The following is a 15,527-nucleotide window of genomic DNA, read 5'->3' on the forward strand; positions in this document are numbered from 1 at the left end:
TAAAACTGTGTAACGTGACTGACGGAAACCTTTGCCAAGTAAATCCGTTGATATTGACATACTTTATCTCCCAAGCTTCTCTTGTAGACAGTGTTATAGACCTTGCTGTACATTTCATTAGTATAAAGTCTTACTGCCATCTAGTGGGTATCACTTGTAATTGAATAAGCAGTATAATACAACGTATTCATCCTTTTCAAGCAGTCCACAGTTATGAGCTTATTGGAAATATTTTCTGGACAGGGTGAAAGACAAACAGGGTTTTCTCTTTCAGGAACATTGACTGTTGTGCAGCAGGCAAGCCCAGTTGAGTATAGATCTTTTCAAATGCTGCTTGTTTGAACAGTTATCTTTACCCAATGTTTATAGGTTACCTTAAATGTAATGAATGCAGCCAGATATTCTTACTGATTTTCTGAAAGAAACAATTGAAAGACTATTTTATTGTGTAGTACAGTAATAAAACAGTTAACTGATGACGGTATCGTGCCACAGGTGGTGGTGTTGGTGTAGGTGGTGGTGTAGGGTCAGGACAGCAGCTGGATGATCTCTCTGGCTCTGTCTGTCTTCTTTAGGGCCTCTTCTTCCTCCGATCCCTCGTGTTCCCTGGTCAGCGCCTCGGCCTTCTGCACTGTGGTGTCCTTGGCAACTCCTCGCAGACCCTCCAGGTACTGCAGCAGCAGCGAGAAGCTCTGGTCTGGAACCTGGGGGACGATACGATGTGGTGGTGGGAGTCAGATAGCTGAGCGGTTAGGGAATCGGGCTACTCATCAGAAGGTTGCCGGTTCGATTTCCGGCTCTGCAAAAACGACGTTGGGAAAGGCACTTCACCCTACTTTCCTCAGGGGGAATGTCCCTGTACTTACTGTAAGTTGCTCTGGATAAGAGCGTCTGCTAAATGACTAAATGTAAATGTTGTGGGCAATGCCATCTTAAACGTGAACTATGAAGATTAGTGTGCGCTCGGTTAGGAGAGAGTGTTGCCCTGAATAATTCAGCTTTTATGTCAAAAGCAGATAATGGTCGTGACGTGAGAATGATTATTATTGATTAAACATATTGCTGTATGTAAAAACACAAACAAAGCTACATTTCATTACACTAGCATCTGACAAGAGTAGACTTCATTATATCACGGAAATACCATTCATCGACCAACAGGGGGAGCCTCACACCTGCTCTTGGCACATTTCACAAAATCCAAACAGTCACATTCAAATCAGTATAACTTTCCATTGAGGGGAAAAAAACTTTTCCTGACCGAACTGAAATGTAGGTCCTCATAACAGGCTGAATTGTCATTGTCAATAATGGGTTGTAAGAGTGCCAAGGAAGACAGATCAGATCATGTAAGACAGAAAAGCCCAATATCTGGTTTACCTTCTCTGTGTCGAACATGTGCTGTAGTAACCACGTCTGTCTGGTCTTTTGGAACTTCCATTCCTTTCGGTTCTCAGCCCAGCTGCCAAAACAAAACAAAAAATTTGATCACAGATAATCTTTTTCATATGTAATGACATGCAATGTGATGGAATCTACAGTTATTTTTAGCTGCAGCCATGACACAGTAAAACATTAAATTGCACGTTTCCCCCCACCCCCCATCATAGATTTCTTTTAGAGGTGAACGTTATATGAGTGAGTGAGTTATACAGAGTCTTTTCTGCTCCTACCAACTCAGGTAGTCTAGTGCCTGTTGCGGGGCGATGGGTTTGTGGGCCTCCGCAATCTCCTCTGTCTTTCCCTCCATTTTCAGCTTGTTCTTCTTATCCTTTTTCAGAATCTTTTTCATCTTTCTGTCCAATACTCGTCTTTCTTCGGGACTCAAGTCTTCCTCTCCCTCCATCACCTCCTCCTCCTCTTGTTTTAATGGCTTAGTTGTCTCAGACATCTGTTCAATTTCACAAATCAAATACAAAGTAAAGCAGTTTAGTTTGATCTGTAACAGCATTTTATTTGTATGGAATTATATGTTATACGTTTTGCAAAAAATAGATCTGACATCCTTCACACAAATAAAATTAAGATATGATTCTTTTCTTTTTTTACATATTTATTTAGGGACTAAATAAAATATCAGTTTTTGGTTCAGGGAAGTATGATTGAGCCAAACCAAAACAGTGCCTGTGTTTTGTTGTGTCTTACATGCAGTCGTTTCCTGTGGCTGGGTGTTTCTAAGCTGATTTCCTGTAACACCCTAGTGACTGCTTCACAAACATTCTCTCGCTGTCTCTTGAAAAGTTCATAGCAGTTTGAACTTTACCTCTATGAATAATCATGCATTCTTCACATCCGGTATCTTCACAGAAAGGATATCCTAGCCTCATCAAGCACCCTTTACCACAAACTCAGAAAACAAAATTGTAGCTCTGCAATTCTTAAGCTGCAACTCTTTAGCTGTGCTATGTTCAAAAGCTAACGCAAAAGAACAATGTATTTGCCACAATCATGAGGTGTCACCAGTTGAAATGTTTCTCCTGGAATGTTTCACAGGTATTCATTAGAAAAGAGCATCCGAGAGATGGACAGGTGAGGGAGGAGAAAGCACAAGAGCGCTGGAGTTCAGGTTACTTTATTTTGTAGATTTGGTCGGAGAGGACGAGTTTATACATGGAGGGAGAAACAAGCAACTAAATATTGAGGTGCAGAACAACTGTGCTGTGTTTGAGGATTCAGGTGCAAACAAGGAGGCCACAGAACCTTCCTGCTGGCCTTCATGGTAGTTTCCCTGTATTTACCAGCCTGCGCAGTCTGAAATGAGTCTGGTGAAAACGTGTACAGAAATAGAAAATACTTTTTTCTTCTTTTTTTTGTGGAAAATAAACCACAAACTTCCTTTTAAAACACTTAAACTTCTGTGTATTTATGTTTAATTCATGCACAGTCATGGATATTTTGGGTATGTTGAGACTTTATCACAACAAATGATCAAAAGAGCTATGTATCATTAAGCTATTAAATAAGTCTTGTATCAGGCTATACAAATTTGATTTAGCAAAGGGACAACTCTCCAAACATATCTTTTGAGTGAAAAAAACGATACAAACCTACATCCCACTCTGTGGAACTGAAAGTAGGGACATCGTGTCTGTGTGGTCATGAAAAAAAGGAGAGGTTTTGACGACGTAGCCAACAAGTCATACTGAAAGTATGCTGACTTAAGTACAGCTCACAAAATCATAGACAGCCAGAACGGAGCACATCTACAGAACTAGCATCATCATCTTTCTCTGGTTTGGTCTTTGGAACGTCTAAACTCAGGCTTGAAAAAATAAACAGCAAAAAAAAAGAAGCTTGCTACCGCTGAAAGGGAAAATGGTAAGTGGAAACATATGTGGCTCTGCGTTTCTAGTTCTTCCATGAGGAACAGACAAAGCAAAAGGTATTCAGTGTTTTACGCTGTCCGAGGTGGTGAAAATGTGTGGAAGCTTGTGTGAAGAAGTAACTGGAGAAATAAAAAGGTACATCTGGCAGGGTTTGGTTAAATTAGAACAAATGTTAAGACAGTTGTTTCAGTATTTTTCTTCTTTTTTTTTTTACGATGAGAGGAAATTAAATTTCCATTTTGCTCTCTACTCTCCTCTATGTGGAAAAAGATATCTTTACACTACAAGAATATCTTTGCTATCCAAATGAGAATTTAGTTTTTCTTTAAAACATCAAAAAAACTGTTCTGATAATTTTTTACGAGGATTTCAGAGATTCAAAGATTTTATCTTTAATTTGATTTCACCTGCCAGTTTATGTCTCCTATTCCTCTGAGGAGGACACTACTGAACATTAGATGGTGCTGCTTAACTGGATAAGAACATCTGGTTTGAGGGTTACTTAGCTTAGTTGAGAATTAGATTTAAGTATTTCTCGTTTAATTTGGAATACTTTTTCTTTTATTGATATTGTTACAATCCACAAGACTTCCAGTCTCAGATGGCTTTTTCCTCTTATCTTCCAGGAAATTCACACGGATGATCATCCCACGGTCACCACGGTCACCTCGAGCATGGCAGAGTTGGTGACCACGTTGGTCTCCAGTACCATTGACACCTCCCTCTACACCATCTCAGCCTCTGGTGCACACATCCCATTTCCTACTGATTTTCTGGACGTCATCGAGGCCAACGACATAACTTCCAGGGCGACCTACGCCTACGCCTTCTGCATGGCGCTGGCCTTGGTCTCGGTAGTCTTCCTCCTCTACGGTTTCATCCAGTCGTACAGAGCACAGAGGGAGCTGGCGCTGGTGGACTCTGTGCTCCTGGCCTTCAGCGTGTCCCAGTTCCTCCTGCTGCTCCTCTCCCTCTCCTCTGTGGCCTACAGGCCCAAATACCTGGAAGCCACGCGCCTGGGCTGTGTCACGCTCTCCTTCTCTGTCAACACAGTGTTTCTCTGGGGGATGCTGCTCCTGGTGCTCATGGGCTACATGCTGACCTTCGACGCCACGTCCCACCCCCTGCTGGGGCACTCTTGGGTGTGCGTGGGCCTGGCTCTGTTGGTCTCAGGCCTGTCCTCGGTGCTGCTAGCCGGGCTGCGGTGGACCGGCGAGGGTCTGGAAGGGACGGAGAGTTGCGTTATAGACGCGGTCGAAGCTGGGCGTTCTTACATTGTCGCTAAGCTCTGCCTGTCCTTCCTGATCCCTTACCTACTCCTCCTGTGCCTTCTGATTGGCGGCTACGTCCACCAATGGAAATCCAATGGACGCTTCCTGTCGGGCGCCGAAGAAAGGTCGGTGTTTCTGGCGGTCGGCGCGGCGACGTTCGCTTGTCAGGTGTTTTACTTTGCGGCGGTGTTGAGAGGGGTGGGGCTAGCGACGGCGGGGCTGAGCCATCGGGAACGGGCGTTCCTGAGCGTGGCGGAGTTGGTGATGTACTTTGGGAGCTGCGTGTGTTTGGGGCTGGTACTGCTGCTTCACAGGCCCAGCCGGGAGAGCCTTCTGAGGGCCGGACGCCAGCTCAGGGACTGCTGTCGCAGCCTGAGGGGGGGCCACACGCACAGCCAAGTCATCGCCCCGCAAATAGAGATCGGATCACAGATGTCGGATTAGACAGTGACCACATAGGCCGTGAACTGTATCTGATGCTCTGGAGCCCTGAACACAAAGTGTAACCCGTGCCGTAAAAGTTACTGGTTTACCAAAGTCCATCAACAGAAATACTGAGCTGTTGTTTAGTGAGCAGCTTGCTGAATTGAAATGAAATTCACGTTTGTTTCTTCAGCAAAAGCATCAGTTTATCGTCTCAAACTAAATATACTCAATATTTATTTTTTTGCCAAAAATATTATTTTGGACTTTGTACAACAGTACTGTATCTGGAAGGCTTTTATTAATTGACTGGAAAATCTCACTGAAATGTTTACTGCCAAATGCACAATTTAACATTTCTTGCACATTTGTTCATATTTAAGTATTATGTCAGCAGCTATTTGTACATTCTGGAACCATTGCATAATGTTGTAGAACTTTTTTAATTTTATAGTTGAATATCCCTTAATGTGTATGAAAAACTGTTACATGTCATTATAAAATCATAATAAAAGCAACACTTGAGTTATGTTGCTCTTTAACATGCGCCGCTTTTCTAAGAAAACACTGAAGCTTTGATTCTGAGCAACAACATTGCATCAAAACAGAGCATAACTACTAAGTTTATGTCAATGCCTGACACCCATAGTAAAATGCATGATAGGAAGACAGCTTGTCATGGCCGAAAAATTCCGTAAGCATTTTTGGATCACTAAAACTTCCATAACCACAACAGAATGAAACAGCAATACAGGCCAGACATGAAAAAAAAAACCCATCAAGGTGCTCTTGTTCTGGGAATAACTAAGCCAGCATACTTTACCTCCACACATACACCATGAATGCCAGCGGGCAACAGAGGCATGAGACCAGGAGAAAACGAAATGGGAAGCTCTCGGTTGAATAAGGACCATTTAGCAGACTCAAGACTAGAGTGAATGAAAGGTTTACCGAACTTTGCAAAAAGTAAACACTCTGGGATTGTTACTGTCCTGGTGAGTGCGCAACAGCCCAAGGATACATAATAATAATAATAATAAGTGATTACATTTCATTTCAAAATGATTCTTTTGTCTGAATAATCAAGCCTTATTTAAGCCACACTTGTGCAAGAAGAACACCGATCCAAAACGAGTATTTGAGAAGATTTTAAACAATGTTTGTGATTACGTTCTGAAAAGCAAATTTAGGTCACAGTAAATACATGTTGCTGAAATGCATCTTGTTTTGTGTAAACGGAATGCCTAGCCACTAGCTTCTATACCCCTATTGATGTATTTTAACAAAATACAATACAAGTCACACATCACTAATAGATGGCTAACAGCCTGGAGATATACTTCCACAGTTATGCAGAAGTTGTGATCTGAAAAGTTGACATTAAACATACAGTTGTCAATGTCAACTATGTAAAAAAGTACCCTAAAAAAAGTATTCTCTGCCAGTCAGATTCTAAACTTGTGTGAGTGTGAGAGTGTGTGTGAAAGGGTGAGAGAGAGAGAGAGAGAGAGAGAGAGAGAGAGAGAGAGAGAGAGAGAGAGAGAGAGAGAGAGAGAGAGAGAGAGAGAGAGAGAGAGAGAGAGAGAGAGAGAGAGAGAGAGAGAGAGAGAGAGAGAGAGAGAGAGAGTAGGAGTGGCAGGGTTGGGGAGGCGTTAAGCTACCATGAACAAGAGATTAGTTTATCTTAACTCCCGTGTTGTATTTGATTTACGGTGACATAGAGGATCTTTGAAAGCTTCCATCTCCCTAATCGCTGCACGGTAAACGATCTGAATATAAGTAGGATAAGAGAAGACAGGCCCCCAAGGACATTATGGTACGTTTCACCTTCCTCTTTCTCTTGCTGTTTGACATAAAGATGTTATACTATTGTAGTCTAATGAGCAAACATAACAAACCTGTTCATTTGAGCTGACTTTCAATCAGGAATCGTATTAAATATCAGATAGGGTGAAAAATACATTTGAGTAAAATCAACAACTGGGCAGCACTATGACTGACTTTTTGTCCTTTACTTAGCACTCAGGAGTGAACCATCAAGGAAACTCCCCTGATCACAACATGAACAGCTCGACGGCTCGGAGCTCACCATGAGGATTTACCACTGTGTTTTGTTGACTTCCAGACAACTATAAATTCAAAACGATATCCCGGCGCAAAACAAAACGGGACACGCACCTTGATGTTCCAGGTGCGATCACAGCAGCGTGAAAATGAGGCTCCGAAACAAACAACTCACTGCCACAACATAGGAGCTATGGAGGTGCGGTCCTACACAGGCAGTGAGGCTTACGGCAACTCCACCGAGGGACTGAACAGCTCTTCTGTTCCAGGCCTTGGCCTGGCGGGAGAGGACTACGACCACGCCAGTCACTACGCAATCAGCCTCTTCCTGTCCTGCCTCTACATCGTCTTCCTGTTCCCCGTGGGCTTCGTCGGGAACATCCTCATCATCGTCGTGAACTTGGGCCGCCGGGGCCGCATGACCGCTCCAGATCTGTACTTTGTCAACCTGGCCGTCGCCGACCTGGTCCTGGTGGCCGACTCCCTGATCGAGGTGTTCAACCTGAGCGAGAAGTACTACGACATGGCCGCCCTGTGCACGTTCATGGCCCTCTTCTTCCAGGTCAACATGTACAGCAGCGTCTTCTTCCTCACCTGGATGAGCTTCGACAGGCTGGTGGTCTTGGCGGGCTCCACGCGCCTGGGTCGGAGCATGCCCCGCGCCCGCCTCAGCTGCTGTCTAATCTGGGCGCTGTCCGCCCTGCTCACCCTGCTGCCCTTCACCGCCGCCCAGATCCAGCACGCCGGCGAGCTCCACTTCTGCTTCGCCAACGTGTCTCAGATCCAGTGGCTGGAGGTGACGCTGGGGTTCCTGGTGCCCTTCTGCGTGCTGGGCGTGTGCTACTGGAAGATAGCTCGGTTGCTGGCGCGAGCCCAACGGGAGAACGGGCCGCTGCAGCGTCGACACCAGCCACGGAGGCAGAAGACCCTGAGGATAATCGCTGCGGCGGTGCTGGTGTTCTTCCTGTGCTGGCTACCGGAGAACGTGTTTGTGAGCATCCACCTGCTGAGGGGGGACTCTGAGGGGACACTGTGGCACGACTATCCTCTGACGGCACACATCGTCAACCTGGCCGCCTTCGCCAACAGCTGCCTGAACCCCCTCATCTACAGCTTTGTAGGGGACACGTTCCAGGACAAGGTAAGGCTCTTCGTGAAGGAGAACGCCAACTGGGACAAGCTGCATAGACTGCACTCCACCAACTCCAACAGCCTGCAGGGTCCGAGCTCCTGTAGGCGCTTGACGTTCAGAACCTCGACGCAACTTTTTAAGAGCTCCAACTGCCATCCCAAAGACACACACTGCAGCTCAGACTCCAACTCGCCGCAGCTCAACAATAAAACTTATCCTCTGGACGAATAGGTGACTTGCTATGGATAATTTATAGAATGGCTATAAACTTTATTGACTGTGTCTATGTAGAGCTTAAAAGCAGAGTGTACCTCTCTATATCTAGAGACTCTGCTGGGCGTAAACAAGACAACTACTTACTAAAATAGTGAGGTGCTGAGGACAATCACTCTTATTTATCTGAGGTAACTTGAACATCAATTTGATTCAATAATCAGTGGATTACCATTTTCGAAATCACAGCTATGGAATTTTGCTCTAATCCTTTTACCAATACAGTTTCTCAAATGAGAGGATTCCAGCCCCACCTAGTGGGGCAGCAATACTGTATTGTAACTGATTCAAAAAGCAACCTATACTTGAAAATCAATAAACTGGCTCTTATAATAATGACTCTTACTTTAGCCTTCTTTTTCTTCTTCTCCTTCCGTATGTGTTCTGTAGGTTGTTTACGTTTCTTTACATTTTTTGTCGGGGCCTCCTCAGATACCGGCTTTGACAAAGCTATGATGGGTACCTACAGAATGAAAGAAAAAAGCACATTGCTGAATATATAACCTCAACCTACCAGGATGGAGAACACATTAATATCCCACATGGTCATCAAGCTCACCTCTGTGTCAGTCTTTGCTTTTTTTTTCTTTTTTACTTTTCTTTCCACGTTTACATCCATACTGACATCCTGCTCACTTGAATGCAACTTCTTCTTCTTGGACTCACTGCATTTGGGTTCTGGATCCTGTGGTTTACTCTTAGCCATTTTACTTATTTTCTACAAGAAAGAAGAACAAAAGTGACGAGAGAGAGAGATAAAGAAAGAATACACACCAGTTATTTGAGGGTCTGAAGCCATCTGAATAATCTGTAACTAGTCCTAAACAAATGTGGCTGGCTAACTCAGCGACCCGGCGAGCTACCTAACTGGCCAGTTTTTCAGTCGCTAGTTTTCCAGAGTTGCGTACTTCCTGTACTTTTAAGCCCAAAATGTATGTGGGTCCACATACGACACATTACTGTGAAAAATAGACTTACTGTATTTTCAATACACGTGAACACTTGAGTCTTCAGAACGGCAACAAAATCACATGTGTAGCACACTGCGGAAGTGTTGTACTTTGGTACGCTGTCATTGGTCACAAAGCTTTACTTACGTCAGAGAATGTCCTGCGGGAAGCTATGTGCAGAAAATAAATCGCTTACGGAACCATTGTACTCCACCCCCTTTCTGACGGAACTAATGTTGTGTTGCACAACGAAATGTTACATGACCTGACTTCGAACCGGGGATGTTATACTGAGATTCACGATGTCAAGAGCTGGATGTGTTGTGTCTCGTTTGGCACAGTATTCTTTGTGTCGTGCTACTCGAACTGACGCGATTTCGACAAGTCAAAGGTATTTTTAATCATATATGGGTTACCGCTAATATCCGCATTGGATTCAGTGCGTATTATAGCTAGTCTAGCTAGTTCAATGACAGACGTGTAGCCTGACCATGGATGAGACCAGACAACAGAGGACATGAGTAATCTTAAGTAATCGTCACTATCCCAATGATAAACGAGTGCTATGTTTAATATTTATTATAGTGGAGTTTTATCTTTGTAATATCCAGTTTTAGCAATTATGACTTTGGTTTTCAGTGAAACTTACATTATTACAAAATGTTTTCGTCATCGCCGTGGTTCATGCGAAATGTGTCTTCCATATACAACACGAACTACACGTTCATTCTAAGTCATGTATTTTTCATAATGATGCATTAATGTCTGATCTGGCATTTTAAACGTTTGTCCCAGTTGACTGTTGTCGTGTGGATTGACTTGTCCTCTTCTTTCTTAAGACTAATCCACAGCAGGACCCTAACCCTGACCTCTCAGAAATCGACAAAGAACACAGCGGTTGACCAGGATGACGACGATAAAGTGGTTTCACAACCCATAAAGTTCTCCACCAGCAAAGGCAGCCACAAGTCCTGGAACGTGGACAAGTCGCTCGGCAGCAAGTACGAACGACCTTGGTGGAGAGTGATTCCCCTCAGCATCGGTTGCGTCGCTTTCTTGTTGTGGTGCGTGTTGAGAGGAGAGACGGACATTGACGAGCAGCTGGAGAAGCATCTCAATGAACGCATGCCCGGCCTAATCACCGAAGAAGACCAGAATAAAACCATCTAAAGTTGTTTAAATATAATTTGAGTTTGAATTTATTTGTGGGGCCCAGGTACATTCATGGTATAGCCTCCACCCTGTGTGCTCTTTGGACATGTCAAAAGTGCTAGAGCTGTCCAGCTTGTGCTAAGCAGCCACATTTGTAGTCTGCTGAAAGGTTTAATCCTTTGAAACATTTGGTTAGGCTAAAAGATGGTGTGTACAGTAATAATTGTGAAACTAACCAACCCTGGCACCACCATGCATTTGGTGCATCAGGACAGTCATATTCAGACTCCCAAGAATATTCATCCCTGTAAATACCATGTGGTTGTAAATTATGGATGTGTATATGCTTGACACTAGTGTTTGTATAGGCAGTCTTGAGTACATTTGTCCCTTAACTGTATGCCTTATTAAAAGACAAATTAAAAGACAAATCTAAACTGAGTCTTTTGCCATTGACAACTTTAGTAAATTTGAATGAGCTAAATGGCATTACTGAACCTGTGTGCTTGTTCAACACACCACCCTCGAGAGCAGAGGTGATCAATCCAGGTCCTCAGTCCTGAGTTTGGTCACGTTAACTATCAACTCAAATGAGGTAGTGGAAAGTTTATTTACAACAAATGGCCACGATGCAATACAAAAGTCATGTTCACAGAAGACATGCTACCACAACACCATTCTAAAACACACTTCGAAACCTGAGAAAAGGTAGGGGAATGTTTTGCATGAAGTTTACTAATAGGTTTCACCACATGCCTTATTACTACTAATGGAACAAGTACAAAAAGGGATTTAAACTACTACAGAAAGTGTAGCCCCCCCCCCCAAAATTGAAATCCCCCCCCCAAATTATGCACGCTCTCCCCTGATCCTTCTGGCCAGCTGGATGTCCTTGGGCATAATTGTGACCCTCTTCGCATGGATGGCGCACAAGTTAGTGTCCTCAAACAGGCCAACAAGGTACGCCTCACTGGCTTCCTGTATGGGTAGAGAACAATTTAGCAAAAAGACTAAAAAGTTAGTATACATAGACCTGGTTTGCATTCACTCTTACGAACCACTGTTAAAGGCCTGGCCCCAACTATGACGCAACCAGTACTCTGGATTTCGACTTGCCTGAAGAGCGCCAATGGCAGCACTCTGGAAGCGGAGGTCAGTCTTGAAATCCTGGGCAATTTCTCTGACCAGGCGCTGGAACGGCAGTTTTCGGATAAGCAGCTCAGTGGACTTCTGGTACCGACGGATCTCCCTCAAAGCCACTGTCCCCGGCCTTCACAAAAGGACATCAAAACGTGTCATACAAAAAGTGAAAGTAAATTCGGGACAAATAATTACGACTTAAACTCGTGATATGGCTTACCTGTATCTGTGGGGCTTTTTTACACCGCCGGTAGAGGGGGCGCTTTTCCTCGCAGCTTTGGTGGCGAGCTGTTTCCTGGGAGCCTTTCCTCCGGTGGACTTACGAGCGGTCTGCTTGGTACGTGCCATAATTCACTTCAACAAGCTTGTCTGTAAGTGGCCAACATTAAAGCAGATAAGTCAAAATGCAGTAAATGTAATTGAAGACGGTATTGAGGCGGTTTGGGGATACATTTGCCTCCCAAACCACAGCCGTGGTCAAGGTGACGTAGTAAACAAGCTACGTTTGCTCTGTAACCATTAAGTAGCTCATACCATGCTATTGGCCGCCATTTTTTTTTCAGATAGCCGCAAACTACATGCATCTAGCCGAGTTAATGCTCCCATATGAAGCATCTGGACGAAGACCAACAATGCACAAATATAATCAACTAACTTAGTTTATAACGTTAGCTGCGAGTACGATGACGTCAAGAATAAACAAGTCCAACACAGAACCATCCCCCCCCCCCCCCCCCAAAACCATCAACATTCATTCTAACAATCGAAGCCGCGCCACCATTGCACACCAACCATCAGACACGTACTAGCTATCGTTTTTCAAAGTGGTATATTTGTAGCTACTATTAGCTTGCCAACTAACGCTTGAGATAAATATAGGATAATGGCTAGATCTAGATCAATTTTAAAATGTTAGTTAATATGAGCAAAGACCTGAAACATTGGCTAACGTAGCAGTAGGATACAGATTAATATACAACCGAGATGAACTAGGAAGATAAGACTATCAAATGGCAACGATGCCATTTTGAAATTTCTCATAACTACAGCAGAAGAGCTAGCACTAGCTAGCCAGTTACTGGCAGTGTGTTGAGCTACTTGTTTTTGAGCGTGTGCGCGAGTAATTAAGGACAACTGAATCCGATTCGGATTTCCAAGCATATATCTTAAAGGAAAGATAAATGGAAGTCTGTCATATAGACTACATAATTATATATATATATATTTTTTTTTGTTACTTACCGCTGACTGAACGTGGTAGCTCTCAAATTTCCTGTCCTCGTCGCTGGTAACCCTTCGATTGCCGTATAGTTTGAGGAGCAAGGAATTTATACTACTGCACGGATGTCATGTATGTGATACAGACCAGCCCGCGGTGTACCAGATCGCTCCGACAACCGGAGTTCACAGCCCACGTGACAAAGTGTTACTACGTTTTTGAACAAAACAAGTTGACCCTCAGCCTCACAAAATTACAATCTACGATCACATTTTGGTCAATGAAAGTTTAGGTCAGATTAATTCAAAAACGTACGTGACAATATTTTAAGCATCAAAAGTAGGACTACGATGTAATAAAATGGAATCAAACAATGCATTGTGGATGGTAAATTGTTGGGTTACAAACAATACCATTTGATGTTTGTTGTTCTGTTCATAGGCTACTTTTCCAACAATATTTAATTATTACTAAACAGGAAAACGCAAAACATCTCATTCTGGGACTGCTAAAAGAAAAGGTAGGTAGGAAAGAATGTGAATGAACTATGACGGAACTATTGTTTTTGAAGGTTTACACGGACGACTTTATGTCAAGAACCATGGTATATGTTATGTAGTGAGTTCTCACAACGTTGCAAGTATTATTTTACAGTAGTTGATTACATCTACAGTTTCCCCATTTGCTGAGACAGTCATGACAGAGAAACGAATTCCTGTGATAGGTAAATGTGCATTGCACAAAACATAATCTTCCCGTTTATCAATTGTCTTCTCTGTGTTTTAATGTGTTCCGCTCGGTTTGTGTTGCCATTTTCTTCTTGGTCCAGACATTGAGCCACGGGTAAATGCCTCTTCCGCCATTCAACCAGGCATAAAGAACAGCCTGGGCTGGTCGCGTAGCGACAACTCTTTCAAATTCGACTTCATCACCAAGGATGGGTCTTCCGCTCATACGGACATAGCTGTCCGCTCGCAGGAATCTTCCCAGCGGGTCCACCACTCTGGGTCAACAGCTTTTACTGAACAGGGTCCTGGGTTTGCATTCAATTTTAAAATTCCTGAGGGAACCGTAAAAGAGATGAGGACAGATACAGTATCGGCCCCCCTTTTAGAAGTGCCTGCCTCTGACTGCAACAAACCTACCAAAGAAGACAAGCCTCAACAGAATGAACCCCACGCTTCCTCCAAAGCCAAGAAAAAGAAGAAGAAATCTGGTAATAAGAAAAAAACCACAGAAAGCACAGAACAACAGGAGGAACAGACAATCTGTTCGTCCACAATATTAGAGGCTCGCGGAGATGAAGGAACAGCGTTGGTGAGTGGCCCGACAGCTAGACTGACTCGCATCGTTACATTTTCCACAGTTTAATGGAATGTGACTGTTGAAGATACCCGATGGAAAAGGTGGGGTCAGTGTTGTGTGGTTGTCTGTTTCAGTCTGCAGAACAACAGCTTAAGAGAGAACTGGACTGGTGCATCGAGCAACTGGAGCTGGGATTGAGCACACAGAAAAGTACAACGAAACAGAGTGAGTACATATATGTAATAACTGAATCATTTACAAGACTTACCAATCATTGGAAAGTATTTCATATCATTACAGATAGTTGGTAAGAAAAAAAAACAGGTAATAACAATGAATTGGCCATACAGGTTGTGAAATAATGCTTAATCAGTCTAAATAAAAAAGTTTATTGTGTTTACCCCTAATACTCAACATTCTTTTTTTTTTTCTTTTTTCAAATTGCTATTTTGGGTATAGAGTAAGGATAATACATAAAGAAAAAACAGATAAACAAAATTAAAATGTTGATGGAAGTTTAGACAGGATATAAGATGGTGCATCCTCCTGACTATCTGCAGAAGAGGAGGCTTGTCGCAACCTCAAGACTCTACGCAGCTCCAAGGCTCCTCTGGCCAAGAAGAGGCAAGTGATGAGGGCCGTGTCTGGAGACTACCGCAAGAAGATGGAGGAGGAGAAGGACAAGCAGTTCAAACTCATCCAGGCCGGTGAGTTGAGCCAGAGAAATTGATCATTTGGGGAATTACATGAAGATTGATGAGTGGAATGATTTGGTGCCTTTTTGACAAGCTTATGCTTTCCCCCTTTTTCAGCAATGACATCAGCTAAAGTGAAAGCAGTTAACAAGGGTGTTGAAAAGTCAGTTTTTCACCGGAAAGCAGACAGAAAAACAGAGACTCTGAGTAAAGCTGAAAAGGATAAACAGGAGAACACAGGTGTGCAGAACCAAGAGGAGACCTCATCGTTTGTGTTTACTCCTGCGAAAGAGGAGTTCTGCTTCAACTTCCTTTAGTGAGAGCACTGCATTGGGAAATTTTGGCTAAAAACTCGAATAAAAAGTCTATAATAACCCTATTTTCAAGGGAAATGGATTGTGTGAATACAAATTAGTTGTATTGTTGCAACCAATTACGTTTAAATAAAGGAATTGAAATTCATAGTAATTTTGATTTATTTAATTTATGAAATTGTATTCAATTATGATCCAACATTGTGGGTGTACTGTACAAGGAGGAACTTCCTATACCAAATAAAACCATCAGTACATTCTTG

At 43.2% G+C, this 15,527-nt stretch overlaps 5 protein-coding genes and 1 pseudogene across 7 annotated transcripts; 4 read left to right on the plus strand and 2 right to left on the minus strand.

The window, feature by feature from the left end:
* Window positions 1–423: 423 nt before the first annotated feature.
* Window positions 424–9,575, minus strand: chlsn (cholesin). 2 transcript variants are annotated; one of them, XM_084670138.1, is made up of 6 exons: window positions 9,468–9,575; window positions 9,049–9,207; window positions 8,836–8,952; window positions 1,674–1,891; window positions 1,381–1,462; window positions 424–704 (listed from the first exon to the last, which is right to left on the minus strand). In XM_084670138.1, the coding sequence occupies exons 2-6, from the start codon at window positions 9,193–9,195 to the stop codon at window positions 528–530; spliced, it is 741 nt and encodes a 246-aa protein (XP_084526264.1). In that variant the 5' UTR covers window positions 9,196–9,207; window positions 9,468–9,575; the 3' UTR covers window positions 424–527. The 2 variants fall into 2 exon arrangements, with proteins under 2 accessions (XP_084526264.1, XP_084526263.1); XM_084670137.1 differs by lacking the exon at window positions 9,468–9,575.
* Window positions 3,167–5,479, plus strand: LOC146259452 (uncharacterized). The gene is made up of 2 exons (XM_084670127.1): window positions 3,167–3,318; window positions 3,953–5,479. Exons 1-2 carry the CDS (start codon window positions 3,316–3,318, stop codon window positions 5,039–5,041), a joined length of 1,092 nt encoding a protein of 363 aa, XP_084526253.1. The 5' UTR covers window positions 3,167–3,315; the 3' UTR covers window positions 5,042–5,479.
* Window positions 7,097–8,504, plus strand: LOC146259453 (G-protein coupled estrogen receptor 1 pseudogene; annotated as a pseudogene).
* A 93-nt stretch (window positions 9,576–9,668) lies between the features above and the next one.
* uqcc4 (ubiquinol-cytochrome c reductase complex assembly factor 4) lies at window positions 9,669–11,032 on the plus strand. The gene is made up of 2 exons (XM_084670139.1): window positions 9,669–9,830; window positions 10,279–11,032. Exons 1-2 carry the CDS (start codon window positions 9,742–9,744, stop codon window positions 10,607–10,609), a joined length of 420 nt encoding a protein of 139 aa, XP_084526265.1. The 5' UTR covers window positions 9,669–9,741; the 3' UTR covers window positions 10,610–11,032.
* Window positions 11,033–11,182: 150 nt separating this feature from the next.
* On the minus strand, window positions 11,183–13,114 carry h3f3d (H3 histone, family 3D). The gene is made up of 4 exons (XM_084670140.1): window positions 12,974–13,114; window positions 11,952–12,100; window positions 11,704–11,861; window positions 11,183–11,565 (listed from the first exon to the last, which is right to left on the minus strand). The coding sequence occupies exons 2-4, from the start codon at window positions 12,077–12,079 to the stop codon at window positions 11,441–11,443; spliced, it is 411 nt and encodes a 136-aa protein (XP_084526266.1). The 5' UTR covers window positions 12,080–12,100; window positions 12,974–13,114; the 3' UTR covers window positions 11,183–11,440.
* c13h8orf33 (chromosome 13 C8orf33 homolog) lies at window positions 13,091–15,412 on the plus strand. 2 transcript variants are annotated; one of them, XM_084670129.1, is made up of 7 exons: window positions 13,091–13,261; window positions 13,392–13,470; window positions 13,624–13,674; window positions 13,780–14,267; window positions 14,390–14,480; window positions 14,816–14,962; window positions 15,068–15,412. In XM_084670129.1, exons 3-7 carry the CDS (start codon window positions 13,647–13,649, stop codon window positions 15,265–15,267), a joined length of 954 nt encoding a protein of 317 aa, XP_084526255.1. In that variant the 5' UTR covers window positions 13,091–13,261; window positions 13,392–13,470; window positions 13,624–13,646; the 3' UTR covers window positions 15,268–15,412. The 2 variants fall into 2 exon arrangements, with proteins under 2 accessions (XP_084526255.1, XP_084526254.1); XM_084670128.1 differs by lacking the exons at window positions 13,091–13,261; window positions 13,392–13,470 and having other exon boundaries at window positions 13,496–13,674.
* The last annotated feature ends 115 nt before the right edge of the window (window positions 15,413–15,527 follow it).

This window comes from Hypomesus nipponensis, chromosome 13 (genome assembly GCF_054491055.1).
Source record: "Hypomesus nipponensis isolate SF chromosome 13, ASM5449105v1, whole genome shotgun sequence".
Lineage (NCBI taxonomy): Eukaryota > Metazoa > Chordata > Actinopteri > Osmeriformes > Osmeridae > Hypomesus > Hypomesus nipponensis.

Bases quoted from the DNA above. Each gene is read 5' to 3' on its own strand.
- chlsn (XM_084670138.1), bottom strand. From the start codon at position 9,195: ATGGCTAAGAGTAAACCACAGGATCCAGAACCCAAATGCAGTGAGTCC. The intron at 8,953-9,048 runs GTGAGCTTGATG...TTCATTCTGTAG, and splicing joins AAGCAAAGACTGACACAGAG to GTACCCATCATAGCTTTGTC. The intron at 705-1,380 runs GTAAACCAGATA...ATCGTCCCCCAG, and splicing joins ACATGTTCGACACAGAGAAG to GTTCCAGACCAGAGCTTCTC.
- uqcc4 (XM_084670139.1), top strand. From the start codon at position 9,742: ATGTCAAGAGCTGGATGTGTTGTGTCTCGTTTGGCACAGTATTCTTTG. The intron at 9,831-10,278 runs GTATTTTTAATC...TTCTTTCTTAAG, and splicing joins GCGATTTCGACAAGTCAAAG to ACTAATCCACAGCAGGACCC.
- h3f3d (XM_084670140.1), bottom strand. From the start codon at position 12,079: ATGGCACGTACCAAGCAGACCGCTCGTAAGTCCACCGGAGGAAAGGCT. The intron at 11,862-11,951 runs GTAAGCCATATC...CCTTTTGTGAAG, and splicing joins AAAAAGCCCCACAGATACAG to GCCGGGGACAGTGGCTTTGA. The intron at 11,566-11,703 runs GTCGAAATCCAG...CCATACAGGAAG, and splicing joins CATTGGCGCTCTTCAGGCAA to CCAGTGAGGCGTACCTTGTT.
- c13h8orf33 (XM_084670129.1), top strand. From the start codon at position 13,647: ATGACAGAGAAACGAATTCCTGTGATAG. The intron at 14,481-14,815 runs GTGAGTACATAT...GACTATCTGCAG, and splicing joins GAAAAGTACAACGAAACAGA to AAGAGGAGGCTTGTCGCAAC. The intron at 14,963-15,067 runs GTGAGTTGAGCC...CCCCTTTTTCAG, and splicing joins GTTCAAACTCATCCAGGCCG to CAATGACATCAGCTAAAGTG.